The following is a 19,817-nucleotide window of genomic DNA, read 5'->3' on the forward strand; positions in this document are numbered from 1 at the left end:
ATCCTGAAAAATGTTGCTCTGAGAGTATCCCCTAGGCTTCCTTTGCTTGGAGGCTAGCATGTGTGTTTCTGGCTTGAATCTGCTTATTGTTTAGATTAAGATCTGCTTTGTGTGGTCAGTGTAGTCAAAAGCAAGCAAGCAGATTGCCTTCTGACTCCTACGTTATCAAACCCTAAATAATTGCATTCACAAATAAGGCAGGAAATCACTTGCTTGGAAAAGAAGGCTCAACTTTCATATTCACGGATAGGTTTTTAAGGTTGACAGCTATTTTCGCATGACCTGCTCCTACCTGCAAATCAGAACAGAATCCTAGCCCAGAAAAACACCCAACACTTAGAAACAAGCATATTATCCCACAAGGTGAGAAACAGGCTGCTGTGGCAAATGAAGAAGGATTTTTGTTCTGTCATTTGTAGAATTACCTTTGAGATTACAGTTGTGATTGGATTGTTGCCACTTTACAGAAATAAAAGCAGAGGGCCAATCTGGGGGCAAGGCTGTCAGATCTAGCCCAACCAGCAGCCTGGTGCACTGTGGATATGCTCAGATCCTGTATGTAGCAGTGCATGTAATTTCTGGCCACTATCTACCCTTTCTGGTGCTCAGCAGGCAAGGCTGTTTCAACTGTCTAATTCCATGAGATTGGAGACTGGAAAGAGTGGCAGGGTGGAGATGGGAGAGTCATGAGAAGAGGACTCAGAGACTAGAGACTAGCACTTGACCTGATAACCAAACTCTGCGGTCTTGCACATGTTAATAGCACTGTAGTAGCTATAGCTGCAGAAGATGTATTCTTACAGGAAAGATTAGATTTTTCTCTATGCCATGCTTGTCTCTCCTCTTTACTGTCATTTTTATTTGGAGGTTTTTATAGAGAAGTGCTAGGGCATAAGGGGGTGAGATGCATTAAAGAATCTGGTGAATACCGGTCCCTTAAAGTTAAGTACAACCTGTCTCAGAGGAACTGTTGATTATCCAACAGCAGTTTGATCTTGTGCTCTGTTGGTTCACTGGTTTGACACAGACAGTTGGTGTTGTCATTTAGGGCATTTATATAAACCGGTAGGAGCTGGTTTATTCTGTTTAGAGTATAAGGTCATTCTCCCATTCACACACAATTTCATTACAGGGACTGCTTTTCTTATTTGGTGCTGAGATCCTAACTATGGTCATAAACAAAACAACTCTCACCTTTGTCTTTGATGTGAGGGTGTCAGACTTTTCTTAATATAAGGCCAGGGATGCTACCTCACCTTGCTTTGGATCACTGTTTCCCATTGTCTTTAGAAATAAAATCTTTTTAAAAAGGGTTGGTGGTATCTGAAGAACCCTCCCTTTACCAAGGACTCTCAGAAGTGATCCTGGACTAGTATCAGTCATGCAACAGGGACCATTAAAGAAGACCAGAAGTAAAATGCTCCAACTATACCATATGTGTGCTCATGCATATGTGAGCAAATCAACACAATGAGAAGAAATGGGGAAATAGAAATAGCAGACAGCCAGATTTTCAGCCTATTATTTTAGTTTCCCTAAAACAAAACAAAAAAAAAACTTTAACTGCACTGTTACTTGGATCTTTTGTCTGTCTGAAGGGACAGGTAGCAATGGTTGGGTGCTGTGACTCTGCCTCCAGCTTGGTGTGCTGTTGTCCTGGGCTGTGCTGAAGGGACTGGTGCCCCATCTTGGCTTGAGTTGTGACCAGCTAGACTTGGAAGTTATTTGGGCTTGTTTTTTCACACACAAATGCCCAGACACAGACAGTCTGGCTCCTGCCATGCCTAGAAGCAGCTGGGGCTAAGCAATGTAGTGCATCCTTCTCACCTGAACCACGAGCAAGGCTCAACAGGGAGAGCTCTCCAAGCAGTGCCTTGGCCCAGCAGTTCAGAGGTTGATGCACTGAGACCTGTTTTTGAGAGGCTTCAGCTCTTGAGAAGTTGAACGCATGTATCTCAGTCCCAGCAACCAGGGAATTGCGTTTAACTTGCACAGCCTGACCCAGGGCTCTAACTGCTAAGGAGGGGCAGGGAAATTGCTGCTTCCTCTGGCCACGTGGCCAAGGAAAGCTGTTGCCCTCGCTCGGTTGCATCAGAGCAAGGGGTAGGCAGAGCTCAATGTGCTGAACTGCAAGCGAAAAGGGCAGTGCGTGTGCCGAAAACCTCTGTCCGCACCTACATGAATAGTTTTGTTCCTTTAGGAGCATTAACACCACAATACTCTGAAGAGAAGTATGAGTTTGTACAGAGAAAAAGTAGCATTTGTTATCGCTTCCCTCCCAGACCCTCCCCCTGCCGCTATGCATGTTAAAACTACGTTACCACTCTGCCCAAAAAGAGCTACACCATTCTGACAGTTGAAACAAAATTAAAGCAGCTAACATGAAGCGAGCCCATGTCCCACCTGCGCTGTGGGCAGCTGTCAGAAGGCTTGTCAGTCACAATCTGCATCTGTGTGCAGCTTGCCTTCCTGAAAACAGCAAAATAAAAAGCAGGCTTTCTTCCAGCCTGGCACTCTGATAAAGCTTATCAGTCACAGCGACAGTAAAAGTGCAGCGAGGATAACTTAACGCTTGCAACACCGCTTTCAGAAGCGATTAGATGACATAGTGCTGAAAATCAGTTGCTTGCATCTTGTTGCACTCTTGCTGCTGGTGGGACATCCAGCAGCAGTTACAGAAAAATCCAGCCAGTGCATATGCAGAGCCTACACTGATATTTCTGTGGACCTAACCACCAATTTCTCAGTGTCCTGCTTGTATATTAAACATCTAAGAAAACATGAATACAAGAAAAATCAGTCCAATTTCATTCAAATGTCAGGAGTTGCCTGAAGTGGTCTGCCACGCTGAGTTCTGCTGGTATAGGTACTACCATAATTCAAGAGGAGATGGTATCTTTCTCTTGAATATGCAGTGTGCTTAGCAGGAGAAATGAGAGAGAGCACCTTTCTGGGAAGCTGCTTGGATACTTGGGGATTCTCAAATTTGTTTCTAGACTCGCAGTGTTTTCTCAACAGCTGGCAGCCCTGAGCTCTGAAGTTTCTGTGCATCACATCCATTGCTTTGGATCAATGCCTTCAATCTTTCTGAGCACTGAGGCAATTGTATTTTCAAAATAGTAACATCTTTAGTTAAATAAGCCCAAGACTACTATTTTTTTTAATGTAGATCTTCCCCATTTGTTGCAAATTATGGCTTTCCATGTTTGCAGTGCTCTGCCTAGGCTGGATCTGATGTGGGCTCATTAATAGATTATTTCCTTGTTAGCTGCAGGTACAGCTTTGACCTAGAGCTGATTAAGGAAGGGAACTTCTGTGTCTGTTATCTTTTCTCTTGGGTAATGAGTCTAATTATGCTTCTGCACCCTTGACAGAAATCTGCTGTGGAGTCATAAAAACAATCTTTGCTGTGGAAATGGGAGTTTTCTACCAAGCAGGGGATGGACATGCTCTGCAGCGACAGGGAAAATGTGAATTGCAGCAGTACAAAGAAATTCCCCACGCCAGTAGAGAGAGCTCCTGTCCTCTCTGCCCAGTTAAATCCAATTACTGGCAGGAATGCAAAGGCAGCTCCTGTCATCTCCACTTTTTAAAGATGAATTGGCATGTCTATGTGAAGGAATTATTTAAGGGTGCAGTGGTGTGTAGGTGGAAGTCCCAGGCTGTGCTGAGGAGGAAAACATCCCAAAGCAACTGCTCTATTCCTGGCACGCTGATGTAGTACTACAACTCTCTGGGTTGTAGATGAGCCTGCTCTCTGCCAGCTTGTGCTCATTTGCCTGTTCCTTCCTGGAGAGCATTTGCAGCTGAGCAGTGTGGGAGGGATTCGTGCTAATTGCTGGGGAGGGAGGGAGTTGTGAGCCCAGCATGCCACAGGTGTAAGGGTTTCTCTTGCTCCACTGGCCAGGCTGCTGTGCAAAGGTCCCTGTTTCCTGTGTCGTGCTGTCAAATGGCAGCAGAGGAGGGAGGACTCTTTTTAAAAGTAGATGCTAAGCAACCTTTAAGGGAGAAACAAGTTCTCAGGGTGAGTTCAGTTTAGTACTTTTGGGTTTTGTAAAGGTTACGGTGTGCTAGTTTCAAAGTTTTTCCAGCGTTCGTGCTAAGTTTCTGAAAGTTTCACGTCAGCCTAGTTAAAGTTCAGGTTCACTTGAGAAAACAGGATGGCTGCGCTTGGTGTGTGTCTGGAAAGCCTAAGCATCTTAAGTGGCCAGAAGCCTGAGTGTAGGAGCGAGTGTTCATTCGAGGGAAGCAAAGTTGTCCCTTTGCTGCCTCTTGCCCTTCCCATGGCATCTGTACCTCTGTGCTGCTTTTGCTTGTAGACTGAGCACCCTGATGGGCCTGCATAGGACTGTAGTGTGCCTGTCTCGAGGTGGTTGTAGCTGTGCAAGTTCTCTGTCACCTTTGGGTAAACTTAGTGCTCATATTAATGCACTCCCAAAACCCTGCTCAAAGCCCCGGAATCAGAAATGAAGTGCTGCTGGACTACCTTGTTTCTTTGGGCTATGTATTTGGGGGATATGCTGCCAAAGATAGAATGGCTCGGTGTTCTCAGTGGATGCAGAAAAGTTTTGTAAGGTATGGAAGAGCCTGCATTAGTGCTGAAGTGTTTTCAGGCTATGGTTAAATGTTCTAATAATTAATGATTGTGTGAGATTTTGATGTAATACTGGTGAAACTGCTGTTTTAATCTATTATTTAACACATTTAGAAGTAAACATGCAGCGAGCACAAAAGACTGTGTACATAAATTAAGTTTGTGGCCCGGGGCCCAAGGAAACAGGTAACACGTTGTCAAGAGGAAGGATACTATTTAATCGTGGTTTGCTAAAGAGAGAGTTGAGATTGTAAGCAAGGGAGAAACTGCGTGCGACTGGAGATCTCTCGAGCTTTAGCTAGGTTCTTCCTATTTATAGAAGGCAGACTTTCTGCTGAGAAGCATAAATTAGTTTAGTAACTAGCTGTTGGTGCTCTCTCTCCCTGTTTACTCTTGCTGTTAATGCTTTCTGTGCGTTATTTCAGGGCTGCTCAGCACAAACTGAGTGCTCCCAGACGCCAGTGTGGAGGAGCCTTGTGCTAGTAAGGCTGGCACTGGGCAGGTGGAGCGAGTAAATAGTCCTACCCTGTTTAGGCAACACGCTGGTTGTTTCAACAACAAAACCAGGAACTGCCAAGTAAATGAAACTTGCCTGCTGAATATATCCACAGTGGGTCAGGTCACTTTACAAGATTTTTTTATTATTATTATTTAAGTGTATTTTCTTGTGAAAGATACTGAAAAAAAGCATGCGTAGCTTTAATATGCATGAAAGTCCTGACATTCACTTCAGATGTTTCTTTCCTCCTGTTTTCTTTTTACCTGAAACTTAATGCCTACTTATTTTGTAGGCTCTCTAAATGTCACTCATTTTTACTAGGGATCTAGCAGTCTTGCCATGTTCTAGCCTAAGGGTGGTCGTAGTCATCCTTGGCTCCTTTTTTCCTTTCCCATTTTCAAGGAGCCTTAAGTATAAAGTTCTGCAGTTTGGGTGTGGTGGCTCTCATGTGAGAGTGGATGATTTGACTGCTTTTTTGTTCACTGATTTTCCTTTAAAGGTATAAAAAAAAAATCAAGTGCCTTGATGTTTCTATTTTTATGTTTCTTTAAATATACAACAGGCTACAAAAAAAAAAAAAGCTCAAAAGAAATACTGGTGAATTTTGGCTAGTGTGCCAATTTAAATCTCATTCCCTGAGACTCTGAGAAAACTCTTGCTACTCATTTCCTTGCAGGTTACAACTCTTCTCCTCTTTATGATGTTACCTTATGCAGAAATGGTAAGCTGGTTATTGAGCCCTATGGAGGGAAGAAAAGAGGGTTTCAGGGCAAAAACAGGTGGACTTTTGATCTTCTGGAAATATTTAGAGTTATAAGTGCTAAGAGCACTTGTCCCAAGTCTCAGGGGCCACAGAGCCTGGAAAGGCAGGATGTTCCCTCTGGTGTCAGAGCGAGCTGCTGCTCGTGGCCGGCCCTCTCCATTATCTGGAGCCCCTGGTCATGCTAGTGCAGCTCCCTGGCAAGCAAACACCACAAAAGGCATCAGCAGCCCCGGAGGCTGGTGGCAGCAGGCAAGCATGCACAGTGAGACTGCAAAGCAATTTACCCAAATAATCTGTTCTGAACAGAAATAATGATAAATAGTAATCTAAAACTTCTCTTAATGCTTTTTTTCCTCTGAAAGACTTGTGGTTTTTCTTCCCTCTCTTTTCGGACTTGTGCTATGGAGTCGGTTAGGGTGGCAGGAGTGGCAGGGACCTGGAGAGCTGCAGCTCCCTGGAAAGCTGCAGGCAGCACACAGAGATTTGAAGGGCTGAGAGTGGAGGAGTGAGGAGGGGCTGGTCCTATAGCAGAGAGGAGAGGTCTGGCTACAGATGCATTAAAGATCTGGAGGTCCCAAGCAGGGGTAACAGCCTGGGCACAGCAGTGCGCGCTGAGGACATGAGTGTTGTGTTCTGTGGGGGCGATCCTGTTTGTGATGTGGTGAGCAAACTGACCCCAGGAGCATTTGCAAATAGATGTAGAGGAGCAAATCCTCCAGCATGGGCCGAGTTCCCCTTTTGCTCCAGTCCTACAGGAGTTTGGAAACTTGAGAAGCTAGTGTGTCCCAGGAGGGGTTTGAGACATTCTTGCTGTGTGTTGAAGTGCATGTTTTTCCTCGGTTCGTATGCACAGCTAGTGCTGGTCGGTTGTGCTCCATATCGATACCTCAGTATTGCCGCAGTGACTGTGGTGCCAGCTCTGAGGCTAGGCTCTGGCTGCCGAAAGCAACGTCCCTGCTGTTCCTGAGGGCTCCTTTCATGCCTGACCTCTAAGTGAGCTGCTCGTGCGGCAGGTAGCCGCCTCTGCTCCCAGTCTGCAGCTCAGGCCTCTGCTTATGGAGCTCCTCAGATGGAGAGCTATGCTATAAACAAGAAACCTGGTACTCATAAGATTACCTTTGCTTTATAAATAATCCTCTTTATTTTGGCCTGGCTTCCTATAGCATTGCAACAGGCAACTGTAAAATCACATCCAGAGCAGGGAAGTGTTGCAGTCTCGCTCATCAGACTGTCCTCCTCCCCTCCCTGCTTCTGTTGTGCCAGGGTTATGCCAATTTTCACTGTTTCTGTTTTTAAGGAGGAAACTGAATTGGACAGAACTGTCTCCTTTTTCTCTACCTTCGGTCTGTCTTTCCCCTGTCACATGTCATGCATTCACTGTGTTTTAGTTGCCAGCAGTTACAAGATGTTGCTGTTTGTTCAGTGTAGTTGGATGTAGTTCAGTGTGGCTGGGTGTATTTAGGAGTAAAATCTCTCTTGGGTCTGGCTGGAGTTAAGGAAGAATTGCTGGATGGCTATACTGCTTGTAACAAACAAGCAACGGTGAGTGTGTTTCACTCGTGTTATTTCCTGCGCATCTGTGGTTGTTCTCTAGAATGGTTACAGTGCCCAGCCTTGACCTTTCCCACAAACCGGAGTCCCATATCCAGTGTGATCTTGCTTCTCTAAAACTTTACCGATAGCCTTTCTGGAAAGACCCTTGGCGAGCAAAGCTGTTGAGGGCTGCTTGTGTCTTGAAATGGCGGGAGGGCTTGGGCAGCTCTCTTAGATAGCCCTTGCAGTCTGACGTTGGAAGTGGGGCTCTGTTTATAGTTGATTAAATGCATGTTTCTTCTCTATCTTGCAGAATCCACATAACCTATCTCAGACTATTCTGGGAACAATCAAAATTGTAGAAACAGATCTACCTCTTTAAACTTGTAATTGAAGGTGGGTAGCGGGGGGAGGAAAGGCATTTTAAGAAGTATTGAAATGGAGAGATGTTTATGTAGTCTGGTCTCCATTATGTTGTCACTCAAATACTTTCCAAAGTGCCTAGTTGACTGCTGGATGGTAAATGTGAGACATTAAAAAGCAGCCGAAGTACCTGTCTATATTCCAGGTAGCTTTAAAAGGTTTCAAGCTGTGCACTCTGAAAAACTCTGATGGCTCCAAGAGCTTGGAGTCAGCTTGGCCCTGGGCTTTCTACAGACTTTCAGGTGTTGCTTCCTTCCCTCCCCTGGCAATAAAAAGGAGCAGTGGGGGGAAAGGTGGATTCAACATGCATGGAATTGAACTTTAGGAAGAGAGGTTAAATATCTTCATGTCCAGTTACCTTGCTCTGATAGACGAGAGGGGGCATGTGAGCAGAATATCCTCCTGTCGCGGTGGCAGCAGGGCACGGGGCGGTGCTGGGGCTGCCCTCTTCGCACAGGCTGCTCATGGCATGGCAGCAGGGCGCTTTTCCAAAGAGGGTTTGAAGGAGTTTGGCACAACAGGGGGTTTTGCTCAGCTTTTTCTCTTCTCTTTTGAAGCTCTTCCCCATCTCAGCAGTACAGCACAGGCATAATGTGGAGAGCTGTCCCTGTTGCATTCAGCTTTTCTGTCTGAGACACCCAGAAGCATCACTGTCAAATTGTGTTAATTCTGGTCACTGTTTTTTTCCAGCAATCCAGCATTTGATGCAGTATTATTGGAAGTCGGGAAAGAAATAATTTCGTATGGATTTTTACTGGAAACAAGTCAGCAAATCTACATTTTTTTTTCATCCTCTCCCAGACATGACAGCATCTTTCCCATCTCTTGGTGATGCACACAGGATTTTATGGGCCATAATGAAATACTTTATTGATCACGTTATGAGAAATCAATCAGAAAGTTGCCCCGGCTGTCAATTCTGTGCTGCCTACTATATATGCAGTGACAGGTTTGACTGCTCACCATTGTGGCTGAGAAGAGAATACCTGGGGGGGGGTCCAATTATAGCAGCAGTGAGAAGAGATTCAGAGGAGCAATTTTGGCTTCCCTCGTCGCCTTTATGTTGGCCTCGGAACGAGTGGCCGCTTGCATCCTTTCAGCTCTCACCACAGCGAGAACGCTAATGGCAGCTCTCTGCAATTTGGGCTTCTCATGGCCATGAGATTGAATCAATGCTGCGCCTTCCACATTTAGTAAAACAATTTTCCACGCACACTGAGCAGCTATTCTTGTCTGTACCTGCTTGGAGATGGGCTAGATGAACTGGAAGATTTTATAGAAAGCCTTCTCTTTCTCTTGCTCCCCTGCTCCTCTTTTATTTTTTATTTGATAAATTGCAGGTTGACAATGGCATGGTTCTCTGAAGGAGGCATTTTCTGAGGGGAAGACATGGAAAAAGCAAAGTATTTTAATCGGGCTTCTGTCATCAAGGGTGCAAGTTTGAAGTAAGACAGAAGAAAAATAACATAAAGACAGTTGAGCTCTCCCAGTTCTAGGATACATATTTCAGGCTGTGTTATGGTAATATCTAAATATCTAATTTTTAAATGTGTTTATTGTAAGGACATTCTTGCATGGCTTGGGAAGTATTGGTTTGCCAGACCCCTTTGCAAGGGAACTGTGACTTAGAAACCCCTAGAAAGAAGGGAATTGGATACTGAACACAGGGTCTAAGCAGAACTTAGATGCCAAAATCCCTCTCTAGCCCTGGAGATGATGCATCTCTCTGAACAAGTGGATTTTGCTTGTGCACGTGCCTAGGATTGCTCAAGATGAATTCATGATGAAATGTGACCTGACCCAAAACTAAGTTTATTCTACCCAAGTTCTAGTCAAAGTGTTTGTAGTTTATGAGAGCTGAGCTCCTGGCAAGCATCAAGTCCCTCTGTGTTGACCGTTTTTAAAGCATAGCAGCAGGAGGAGAGAGACGGTGAGGAGGAAGCTCATCTCTGGAGACGATGGCCTGGGTCAAGTGCTGTCCTTGAGCAGGGTCTGTGATGTGCTGCTTGGCACTGGGATCGGGTCCGTGAACAGGAATGCGGGGAGGCTACAGAGGTTTCCAGGCCTGCGCTGCCAAGTCTCCCTCTCTGGCTCAGCAAATAGGCTATTGTAGCAGGAGGCGAATGGCAGGAGCAATCTCACTCCCCGAGGAGGGGAGCATCCTGGGCCCTGCTGAAGACATGGATCTCCTCTGCTGTAGTTTAACAGTGAGCCCCGTGCTTCCTCAAAGCGACCTGGCTGCGTGTGGGGAGAACACTTGTGGGCCTGGTGGCCGATGGATCGTGTGGTGGGAGGTCATGCCTAACACAATCTCTCTTTTTGACTGTAACTGGTTGGCCTGAGCTAAGGGAGCAAGCAGGAATGTTGTTTGCTCATTCCTCGGTGCCCTTTAGGGTGGCTCGCTGGCAGCAGCCCCTCCTTGGATCAAAGGGGGCGAGCAGGCGGGTGTCAGAGGGCAGCAGGTCTCGGGGTTGGCTTTTGACTGGCACCAGGTACAGTGCTGGGCCAAGCAGCAGTCCCCGAGTTGTGGCGCGGGGCGCAGCCAAGGAGAGGGCTGCGAGCTGGGCACCGTCAGCTGGCGACAGGCTTATTGCTGGGGAAGAAAACAGCTGCTTACCTTCCCATCTGCTCAAATGCCATCTGTGTCTGGCCCTCTGCATAGTGCATGTGGACATCTGTCGGGCCCCTAAAAAACTTGTTGGATCCCCTCAAGTAGCCCCGGCAGAGAGGCTGGCAGGCTCCTGTCACCTGTGCACGTCTGGGACTTGTATCCCGCTGCTCCAGCTGTGGGTGCGCAGTCAGCTTTGGTGCTGTGGTTTGGATGGGGAGTCCGCAGGGCACTTGTGGGACTGGAGCACGTTAGACAATGGGCACTGCCCCATCTGGGGCAGAGCAGCAGAGCTGAGGGACATGTGCCCTGCGTGCTGCAGGAGCTGCCCCTGTGGAGGGGCAAACAAGCTGTTTTCTGTATGCTGTGACAGGGACAGTGTAAAGAGCGGTCATTTCCCTCTTAGACAAGCCAGGAGAGCAGATGTGCGGAAAGCACGGCGCTCTGGTGAAGCGGGGCCCTTCTCGTGGTGCGGTGAGCGCTAACAGCAGCGTGCGTGCCGTGCAGCAGGGGTTTGCCGCGCTACTGATTACCCAGCTGTATAAATACCTGATGAGCAGGCAAGCCTTGAGGTTTTAACCTTCTCCCGTGTATGCTCTCTCCAGGGCCTGCAGCCCTAGGAAGGCTGTGTCGGCCCCGCAAAGGTTTAAACACCGACCTGCAAAGGTGCCGGGTTGCTTTAAACCAGGCTGAACTGAAGGTATCTCATGCAAAGCCAATGTGCTGGGGGTGGCAGTGGAGGGAACAGTTAATAGATGTTTTCCCTTTGCCTGACATCTGCCACCTTCCCCCACCCCAGCCCTTCCTCTGTTTATAACAAGCCATTTGCTCCATTAATGAGCAGTGGGCTGGCTGCCAGCCCGGCTCTGCCTCGCAAATGTCAACAGAACTGGGCTGCACAGGTGGGGCAGGGTTCCTCCTGGGGACTCTGCCCTACAGCTGTTGGGGGGGAAGAAACCACCCCATGCCAAATGAGGCATGTCAGCTACAGCCGTCACCAAAATGCAGCCCCAGAGCCCCAGGATGCCACTTTGCCTGACCCCTTTCAGAGCAGGCTGCACTTCAAGCCATCCCCTCCAGTTAAATCTCTTTACCAAAGTGGTCTGCACAGAGGCTTGTGCACAAGAAGATAATGGGGCTGTCAATTTTACAAATAATCACCACAGGGGCAGGAAAACAAGAGGGGGGATGATTGCGCCTGGAAGTGCAATGAGATCGTGCTCGCTAATGCAGGGCAACCCCGAGAAAGCTGAAGCGTGGTCCCCTGTGGCCACTGCCCCGGGTAGGAGCCTGCGGCTCTGCCTCGCTGTGCTGCGAGGAGCCCGCTCACCCTGCAGTAGCTTCCCCAGCTCACATCCCACGAGGACAACGTGGTTAATTTGCTAGTTGAAGCAAATTTCAAGCAGGTGAAATGCGTTAACCTTAATTAGCTCAGCAAGATTGTGGGGGAAATACTGCGGGCTCCCTTGTGGCTGCCTCCAGCAACAAGTGCCTTGTTTCTGCAGGGATAAGGAGTCCGGAGCGAGTCCCTCTTTGCAGTCAGGGTTAAACCGCAATTTAAAATGAAGCAGAGCAGCCGGTTCTCCCCTACCCCTGCTGTGGTGTAAAGACTTGAAGCATTCAGGTGAAGTGGAAGAGCCTTAGGAGGGCAAGTGGTTTATCTCTGTGTCCCCAGAACATCTTGAGCCTTTTATATGGACCTGGATGCAGGACAGAGGGCCTGAAAGTCAGGAGCACTCAAACCATTAACCTAATGGAAAAATGCTCTAGGGCAAAGTGAGGTACCACAGGCCAGCTTCCTATGTTTGGAAAACGGGCTTTCTGGCAAATGGGAGCAGATGGCCCTTAGCAGCTATGGCAAAGGCCAGCCAACCTGGGGAATCATTCCCAGGAGGAAGACCCGCTCCATGCGTGGCCTTGGGTAGGAAGCATAGCGGGGTGAGGGGAGCGCTGCTGCTGCAGCATGTGCGGAGGGGCACAGGTTGTCAGTGCTCCAGGACAGAGCTGTCACGTGCCGAACAACTCAATTATTGCTTGTGTTAGCAAACATAGCTCTGGAGAGCAGGAATCTGACAGATGCATGTTTTCCAGAAAAAAAAATGTTACTGTGTCAGTAAATAGCAGAGTACGGGCTCACTGCTCAGAGAGCAAAAGCTGCCAGCTCTAATCTCTGATCTGCTGCATGCACGGTGAGCTTTGGCGGGACTGGCAGGCAGGGAAAGCACCACTCTGCCACTTCTTAATCCCTGCCTTTTTGGTTTGGTGTTTTCCCTCTCCCAAATGGGTCCTTTTCAGCGAGGTTTCCCTCTTTCTCCCCATTTCGCCACGCTGCATACCTTTCCATATCTTTCAGCAAAATCCCATTAGTTGCTGTCACCTTTGCCTGGGATTTGTTCATCCTGTCTCGGCTTGCCATCATGGTTGTTTCGGTCATTCCTGTTTTTAAAAAGAAACTGTTTTGTGCTGTGTGTGTCTGAGGAATCGAGGTCCCCCTGACATGGGCTCTGTCAAGGAGCAAGTGGCTCATGTGGAAAGGCAACTCCTGAGAGTGTTCATCACTGGCAGGGCTCTTCCTGGGAAGGCTCGAGGGGTGATAAAGCTGCGTGAAAGAGGGGGTTGTGAGTTCAGAGTCATTCATTCCCCAGGATCCCCATCTGTTCCGATGTGTGCGCGGTGCAGGGAGGCTTACCCTGTGCGCTGGGCTCATAGAGAGGGTAGCCGGGCTCAGTTGTTAACTCAGGGACTAAAAAAAAAAAAAAAAAAAAAAAACCTTGCAAAGCCTTGTAGTAGCAACTGTCACAGCAATGCTCTGCAGCCGTGGGGAGAGCAAATTCTGCCTTTTCTCACAGAAGAGTTTTTTTCAGGACTTGGTCCTGACACCCCGTGAAATTAAAAGGTACAATAACAATCTTTTCTGTTGTGTCTACAAGTGTAAGGATATGCATTATGTTACTGATTTAGACACTGGTCATTTCTCTCTCTCTCTCTCTCTGTCTCTCTCTCTCTCTCTCTCTCTCTCTCTCTTTTTGATTGTGGGAGGGAATTGTGTGCTTCAGATTGTACATTATTTTTTTTTTTTTTTTTTTTTTTTTAATGTTGTCTGTTGAAGCATCCCACCATTTGGAGGAGTTTGAATAAGCTTGCAAATGCCCAAACAGGTAGTGATACATACTTTTTCCGCTCCCCCCACTGCCCCAGTAATCAAGGCTTGGTAGCTGGTGTCTGAACCCTTCAAAGGCAGGAGTCCTCGCAGAACTAAGGAAAAGCCTGATGTTGAGAACTCCTTTTGTTTGTTCAATATTTATGAAATGCATCCTTAGATAAGGCTTTAATCTTGTGCGCCAAGGAGGAGGAGTTGGGCTAACGCAGTTAGACATGTGTGTGGAAATGTTTGGGCCTCCTTTGGTCCTGCTGTTCCTGAAGCTAAGAAAGGGATTATCCCGAGAGGGCAGCAGATGAGTTTGGTTTCTGGGCTGCTAATGTAAGCAGCTTCCTCTGTCTTCTGTAATGCAGCATTAGATTTAATTTCTTCAGGCTAGCGGTTTCACCAGCCCTGTGTGATCATCTGTGTATGCCTAGACCTCGCGCAGTCCCTCTGGGACTCCTGAGCCATGCTTTGTGCCAGGGAGACCATTCCAGCACACAGGCCTTGTTGTTCAAAACTGATAAAAATGATTGTGAAAGACAAGTTTCTGCAAGCCAGACTTAGAGTGCATTAAATAAATATAAATTTTATTAAAAACACCCACATTTCAGCGTTATCAGGAATGATATAATAATAAACAGCTTTCAAATAACCTGCATTACATTACAATACTTACAGTATTTATAACCATCCTCAGATTTCTTTTAGACATACCAACATTTCATGAAAATGAATGAAACTGAAGTATAAAAAAAAAAAAGTAGAACATAAGCATAGAAAATGCACACAGAAGTTCATTACCTTAGTGTCAAACTGCTAAAGTTTCCTACAGAAGTTAACCACTAGCTTTAGGAGTGAACTTTATTCCACTGTGCGTCAATCAAGATGAAAAAATTCATTCAAGTAAAGTTGACACCACTCAGAAGCATCTTCAAGTATGGCTATAGTCAACCTGATAATCCTATACAAGCAAATCTGTCTGCTTTGTCATTCGTTCCAACTGAGGCAGGGTTCTGTACACCAAAAATTGCAAACTTGGATATTTACAATACATAATTGATTCACCAGCTAAGCTTCCTGCTCTTGCTGCCAGCAGTTTGGCAAATGACGGTGTACATATTAACCAAGCAACTATGGATTACATGAGTAACATAGAATTTTAAAAAAATTCACGAAAAGATGAAGATTTATAATGATTTAATTAATCTGATATATAGCCATCATTAAAAAAATTTAAAAAGATGAAACTTTTGTTTCAATGCAGTGGGTAAAGTCACAGACTGAGAATTAAAAAACAAAATTGCCATAATAAATATTTGACCATTAAACCCAAAGGCCTCCTTTGATTCGCTCGAGTTAGGTTGTGATTCTGTTAGATAAAATTTCTTTCAACCAAACTTAATCTTACAGTATATTGCACAAGATACATCGGGGACATGGAGGTTTGCATGTTTAGGGAAGCCCTTGTACAGACTGTACCTTTCTATATTTTACTTTATTCATTACAGTATCTGAGAAGCCTTGTTTAGAGAGTGACTTGAAGAACTCTAGCAAACAGTCACTTGCCAAACCCCTGCCTTACATGTTTCCTTTTAATCAGCTCAGTGCATTCTACTTTCTTCTTGTTTATTCAAAACAGGCAAAACATTCTAAATCTCTTGAACACTTTCATTACAATAAAAAGAACTAACGAATTTACAAAATTAGTTATCAATACATGTACAAGAAAAAATAGAGGAGGGATTCAAAAGAAAAGCATTAAATCCCTGAAGAAAAAAAAAAAAAAGAATAATATATTTAACCTACAACAGCTTTACATACACACAGGTGACACGTTGGCATAGGAGAACATGAGCTGAAATATCCCTGAATTTTTAGAACCAAAAAAAAGTTGAAGTTCAAGTGATACTTGCTAAAATATCAAGTATTGAGAGAGTTTTTTTTTGTTTGCTTTGTTTTTTTTTTATTTATTTTATTTTTTTAAAGGCTATTGGGGGGGAAAAGATGGTATACAATATATAAACTTTCACACTCAGTTCAATATCCTATTGCCAAACTAGTGTTGAGGTATATGACAAGTAGGAACATCACTCAAACCTTTTAATGTATTTTTAGCTCACATTATGATATATTTGTAGCAGGCTGAGTAGCACCATGATGTGAATTCAGCTCAAAACCCAAATATATATAGATTTAATATTTTTACAGTACTAAAATACTAAAGCATTGCGTTAAAAAAAGTTTTGTTTACAATTTAATTTACTATACAACTCTCCTGCTTTTTTTTAATAGAAATTAATGATTTAAAACCACCACAGCAAGCCAGCTGCCTATTTTTTTTTTCTATTTAATCAACGGAATCACACAGAACTAACCCTGTTTCATTCATTTTGTGTAGGCATCAGTCTGTTCAATCTTTCTGGAAAAGAGGACACTTGCACCAAGAAATGACTTGCACCACAATGTACATAATTATCAACACAAAAGCAATCTGCCATTCAATATTTGAAGAGCGTACAGATCTTTAAAAACAGCAGAAGCCCAAGCTAACTAGTTGTAATTGGTTGCATGCTGCTAATTATTACCTGTGGTTAATATAAAATTCCTTCCTTAAAACTGTACACATTTGAGCAATGAACTTGTCATAATAATTGTAGAAAACAGTTTACAGTATAGCTTGTGAGATGAGCACCAGAAAAACATGTGTTTTGTGTACTAAAGTATTCCCTTGTATCCAGTAAGCCCCATTTTTACTGTAACTGACTGTATTAAAAATGGATATGTAGTCCATTAGCAGATGCACGGCTAAAACAAAAGTATTTAAAAGTTTTTTTTTCTTTTAAAAAAATTATCTTTGCATTTTAAAATCAAAGTAAACTTTTTTTTTCTTTTTTTTTTTAATGTCTTAGTACCTTAGCATTGTTCAAGTTGCCAAGCTTAGGTAGACAAAGTGCTTTTGAAACACTATTTAAAAAAAAATATCTCTCTATATATTTTATTGTCCTTTTCTAGGACTTGACTGGATGAGCAAAATCCAGACGTCTTCGTAATTCCCATATGTTAAAAAGTAAGCTTATTTTAACATCAGGTGAATTTAATACATACATCAATGAAAAGGTCCTCCTTGTTTCTGAAGAACATTTGAGTACATCATTGACATTTTAATTGTTATAAAGGCATTAACTGTTTAACTGTTAAAATAAAGACACCATTCTCTTAGATAGCACCATGTTTTAGAATATCCAAACAAATTCAGTGTTTTTTCTGTCTATTCATTATGTTTTTTTACGTATCTACTTTGTTAAATAAAATCAAGACTATTAAGATTACAGTAAAAACTGCATGTTAAAAAGCCATAATTCCAGTATTTCAGTACATCATAGATTCAGCACCAGATGTTATTTTAAGATTCCTGCGGTTGTAATACTACAGTATTTTTTTTTAGGGTTTTTTTTTTTTTGCTCCTGTTCCATGACTTTGCAAACTTGATGACATTAAAAGTGGTCACAGATGTGCAAAACGTAAGAAAAAAAAAATCCATTTGCAGATTATCTCTTTCAGTAATGGAGCCAGTGTTTTCAAATGTAAATTGCAAAACACTTTTTTGTTTTGTTTTTGCATAGAATGCTTTGGTCTTGTTTCCTACGTGCCATCTGTGACCACTTAAAAATCAGCAGAAAATAAGTGCGCTAGTAAGATTACCTCTTTTTGCTGGTGTGCTGAGGTTTTTCCCACTGATGAGTTTCATGAAAACACTGTTTCCTTCCCCAACTTTGTCTTCCCCCGACCCTAAACAAGAACTACCCTACCGCCACGCTGCCTTTTTCCGATGAGGTAACCGGCAAAGGGGTGATGTTAGATATATCTGTTGTAAGGCCCTGTAACCCGTGTAAAGGCATATGGAGACGTAGTTACTGTGGAGTCTGTGGTGACCGACAGCGTCCGCTGTGCGAGAGACTTGATGAAGCGCACGTACGTTGGTTCTGAGGGTTCGTGAGGTTCTGCAGGCTCTCGCTTTGCTTTTTTGCCGTAAGTTTTCTGAGGCACGTAGTCTGGACCATATTTCTCGCATTCTTCCTCTTTCTCCCTTGCCTTCTCAGCCATCTTCGCCTCCCACAGAGCCAGACCATGTTTTGGCTCATTCATGCTCTTGTGCTGGTAAAAGACAAGGGATATTCTGGTGGGATGGTTCCTGTTGGGGTTTTTTAGGGGGGTTGTTGCATGGAGCTCACGCTTTGCACACTCTATAAGAATTGACCCATGAGATGGAGCAACTGCCACTCCTCCGATTTCTGGATCCAGAAAGCTCTGCTCGCTATCTGACCAGACTTCATCGGGATCCTCTGCTTTTTCAGGATGCAGCACATCAGTTTTATCTAAACCACCCTGGGGAGTAGTCCTATCATGGTTCTGACCTGGAAGCATGTTAGACAGACCATTAGCTGCGTGTGAAATCATTTCGCTCTCCTTATGTTGGAGATGCAGCGAATTAGGAGCACCACTAAATACACTTGGAGCAGAATGGTAGTCATGTGCTAAATGCGGTGCGGGTTGTGTGTGGTGGTGATCACTTGTTTTACTCATGGAGGCATAGTCCATGCTTGGATTACTCAAATTAGATTTTAACCTTGAGGCAACCTCCATAAAGTGGCCATCAGCCTCATGGTTGGAGTAAGAGGAAAAAGACCCTACATGGTGTACATTTGGTCTGATGGTGCAATTACTGAAGGAATCTACCTGCATATTTTGGTTTCCATAATTCAAGTACTTGGGACCAAAACTCTGGTTATTCCCAAACCTATGCTGGTATAATGTTTGAATGGGCGGTAGGCTTAATTTAGACATAGGGTCTTGGCTCTGACACCTGTACAAGTCCATGTGCTGATGCTGGGAAGAGTAGGAGCCCAAGTAAGAGGGGCAGTTGTCCATAGATATGTTTCCATTGCATTGGTAGGGTGAATATTGATTATTTTGACTCAGTGATCCTGAATAAGGGTTTATGGGACTGGAAGAATTCAAATAAGACCCTGCAGGCTGTGATGAGGTTGTATAGAGGTTCATGGGGCTGGACCCTCTGTAAGGATCTGAAGCGTACGAAGAGCTTGGGTAAGCACTGGCTGGATTAGGCAACCTCGTATAAAGGTTTGCAGAACCCGAACCCGAGTAAGAGTTAGCAGGATTTGGCTGAGGGTTGTTTGGGAGAGTGCGCTGTGGATGCTGCGGCTGCTGCTGCTGCTGCTGTGTGGCCGGTCCTGAAAGACGTAAAAGATCTGTAGATGTAAAAAGAAATAAACAAGCTTTTCTTTTCTTTTCTCTTTTTCTTTCTTTTTTTTTTTTTTAAACATGCATGCTTTCTATTAGAGAGGGTCTTCATGATAAGCATCTATGAAATTTCTAAGAAACAGTATGTCATATGATATATTAACAGTGGTTCCCTTTCTAGTATCTCAAATACCATCCTTTCAGAAGCTGAATGCCTACTAAAGCTACTCTTCCTGTATGGCACACGTCCAGGGAGATCAGGTGCTGGCAGCCACGAGGGAAAGAGGGCAGTGCCGTCTGCGTGGTCACATGCACATAGTCCAGAGAGCTGACTTGTCATTTAAGTAGCTCATGAAATGAAACATCAAAGTGCACCCAAATAGCCAAGTATAAGGTAACTTTTTTCACCAAGTAGAAAAAAATAACTCTTGAACACCCAGATTAATAGATTTGTCTCAAAAAATTGTCCTTAGCTGTATGTGAAAAGCAACATTGACTTTCACTGATGGAGATGATGGTCAGTAACAACTGAGAATAGCTGAAAACTCAGAAAAGAAAAAAAATATTCATTAGAGTGAAATGGCATAGTTTATTGGTTAGAATCCTAGACTGGATCACAGAAAGGCTGACTTCCATTGTATTTCAGTGACCTTCTGAGTGGCCTTGGATAAATCACATTATTCCTCTCTGACAATTTTCTGTAACAATAAGAGTCATGATGAGTTCCTGTGCCCTGGACTCTTAAGATCTGTTGATGAAAACTGCCAGGGATTAAGTGGATTTGTAAACTTTGACTCCACAGAGGAAGAACCTGCTTTGCTTTTGGTCTTGAAACAGAAAATACAAATAGAATTGAGGTTCTCTGTGACAGCAGCAACCAGTGAGTGATGTGTAGATCACTCTCTTTTGGAAGCAGCATCACACAGTTTTCTTCCTGGCTTTTGGCAGTTAGTCAGTTAAGGATACTTAGCAATGCACTGACTGACAAGC

At 44.4% G+C, this 19,817-nt stretch overlaps 1 protein-coding gene across 1 annotated transcript in view; it reads right to left on the minus strand.

The window, feature by feature from the left end:
• Positions 1–14,125: 14,125 nt before the first annotated feature.
• TET2 (tet methylcytosine dioxygenase 2) overlaps positions 14,126–19,817 on the minus strand; it is a 70,478-nt gene continuing 64,786 nt past the window's right edge. Inside the window, exon 10 of the mRNA XM_088523990.1 lies at positions 14,126–18,835. Within this exon, the coding sequence (XP_088380116.1) occupies positions 17,421–18,835 (1,415 nt within the window). The 3' untranslated portion in view covers positions 14,126–17,420. The remainder of the gene's footprint in view (positions 18,836–19,817) is intronic.

The sequence above is a fragment of the Tinamus guttatus genome, unplaced genomic scaffold (assembly GCF_059628265.1).
Source record: "Tinamus guttatus ecotype Peru unplaced genomic scaffold, ASM5962826v1 Tinamus_guttatus_pri_ptg000202l, whole genome shotgun sequence".
NCBI classification, from domain to species: domain Eukaryota; kingdom Metazoa; phylum Chordata; class Aves; order Tinamiformes; family Tinamidae; genus Tinamus; species Tinamus guttatus.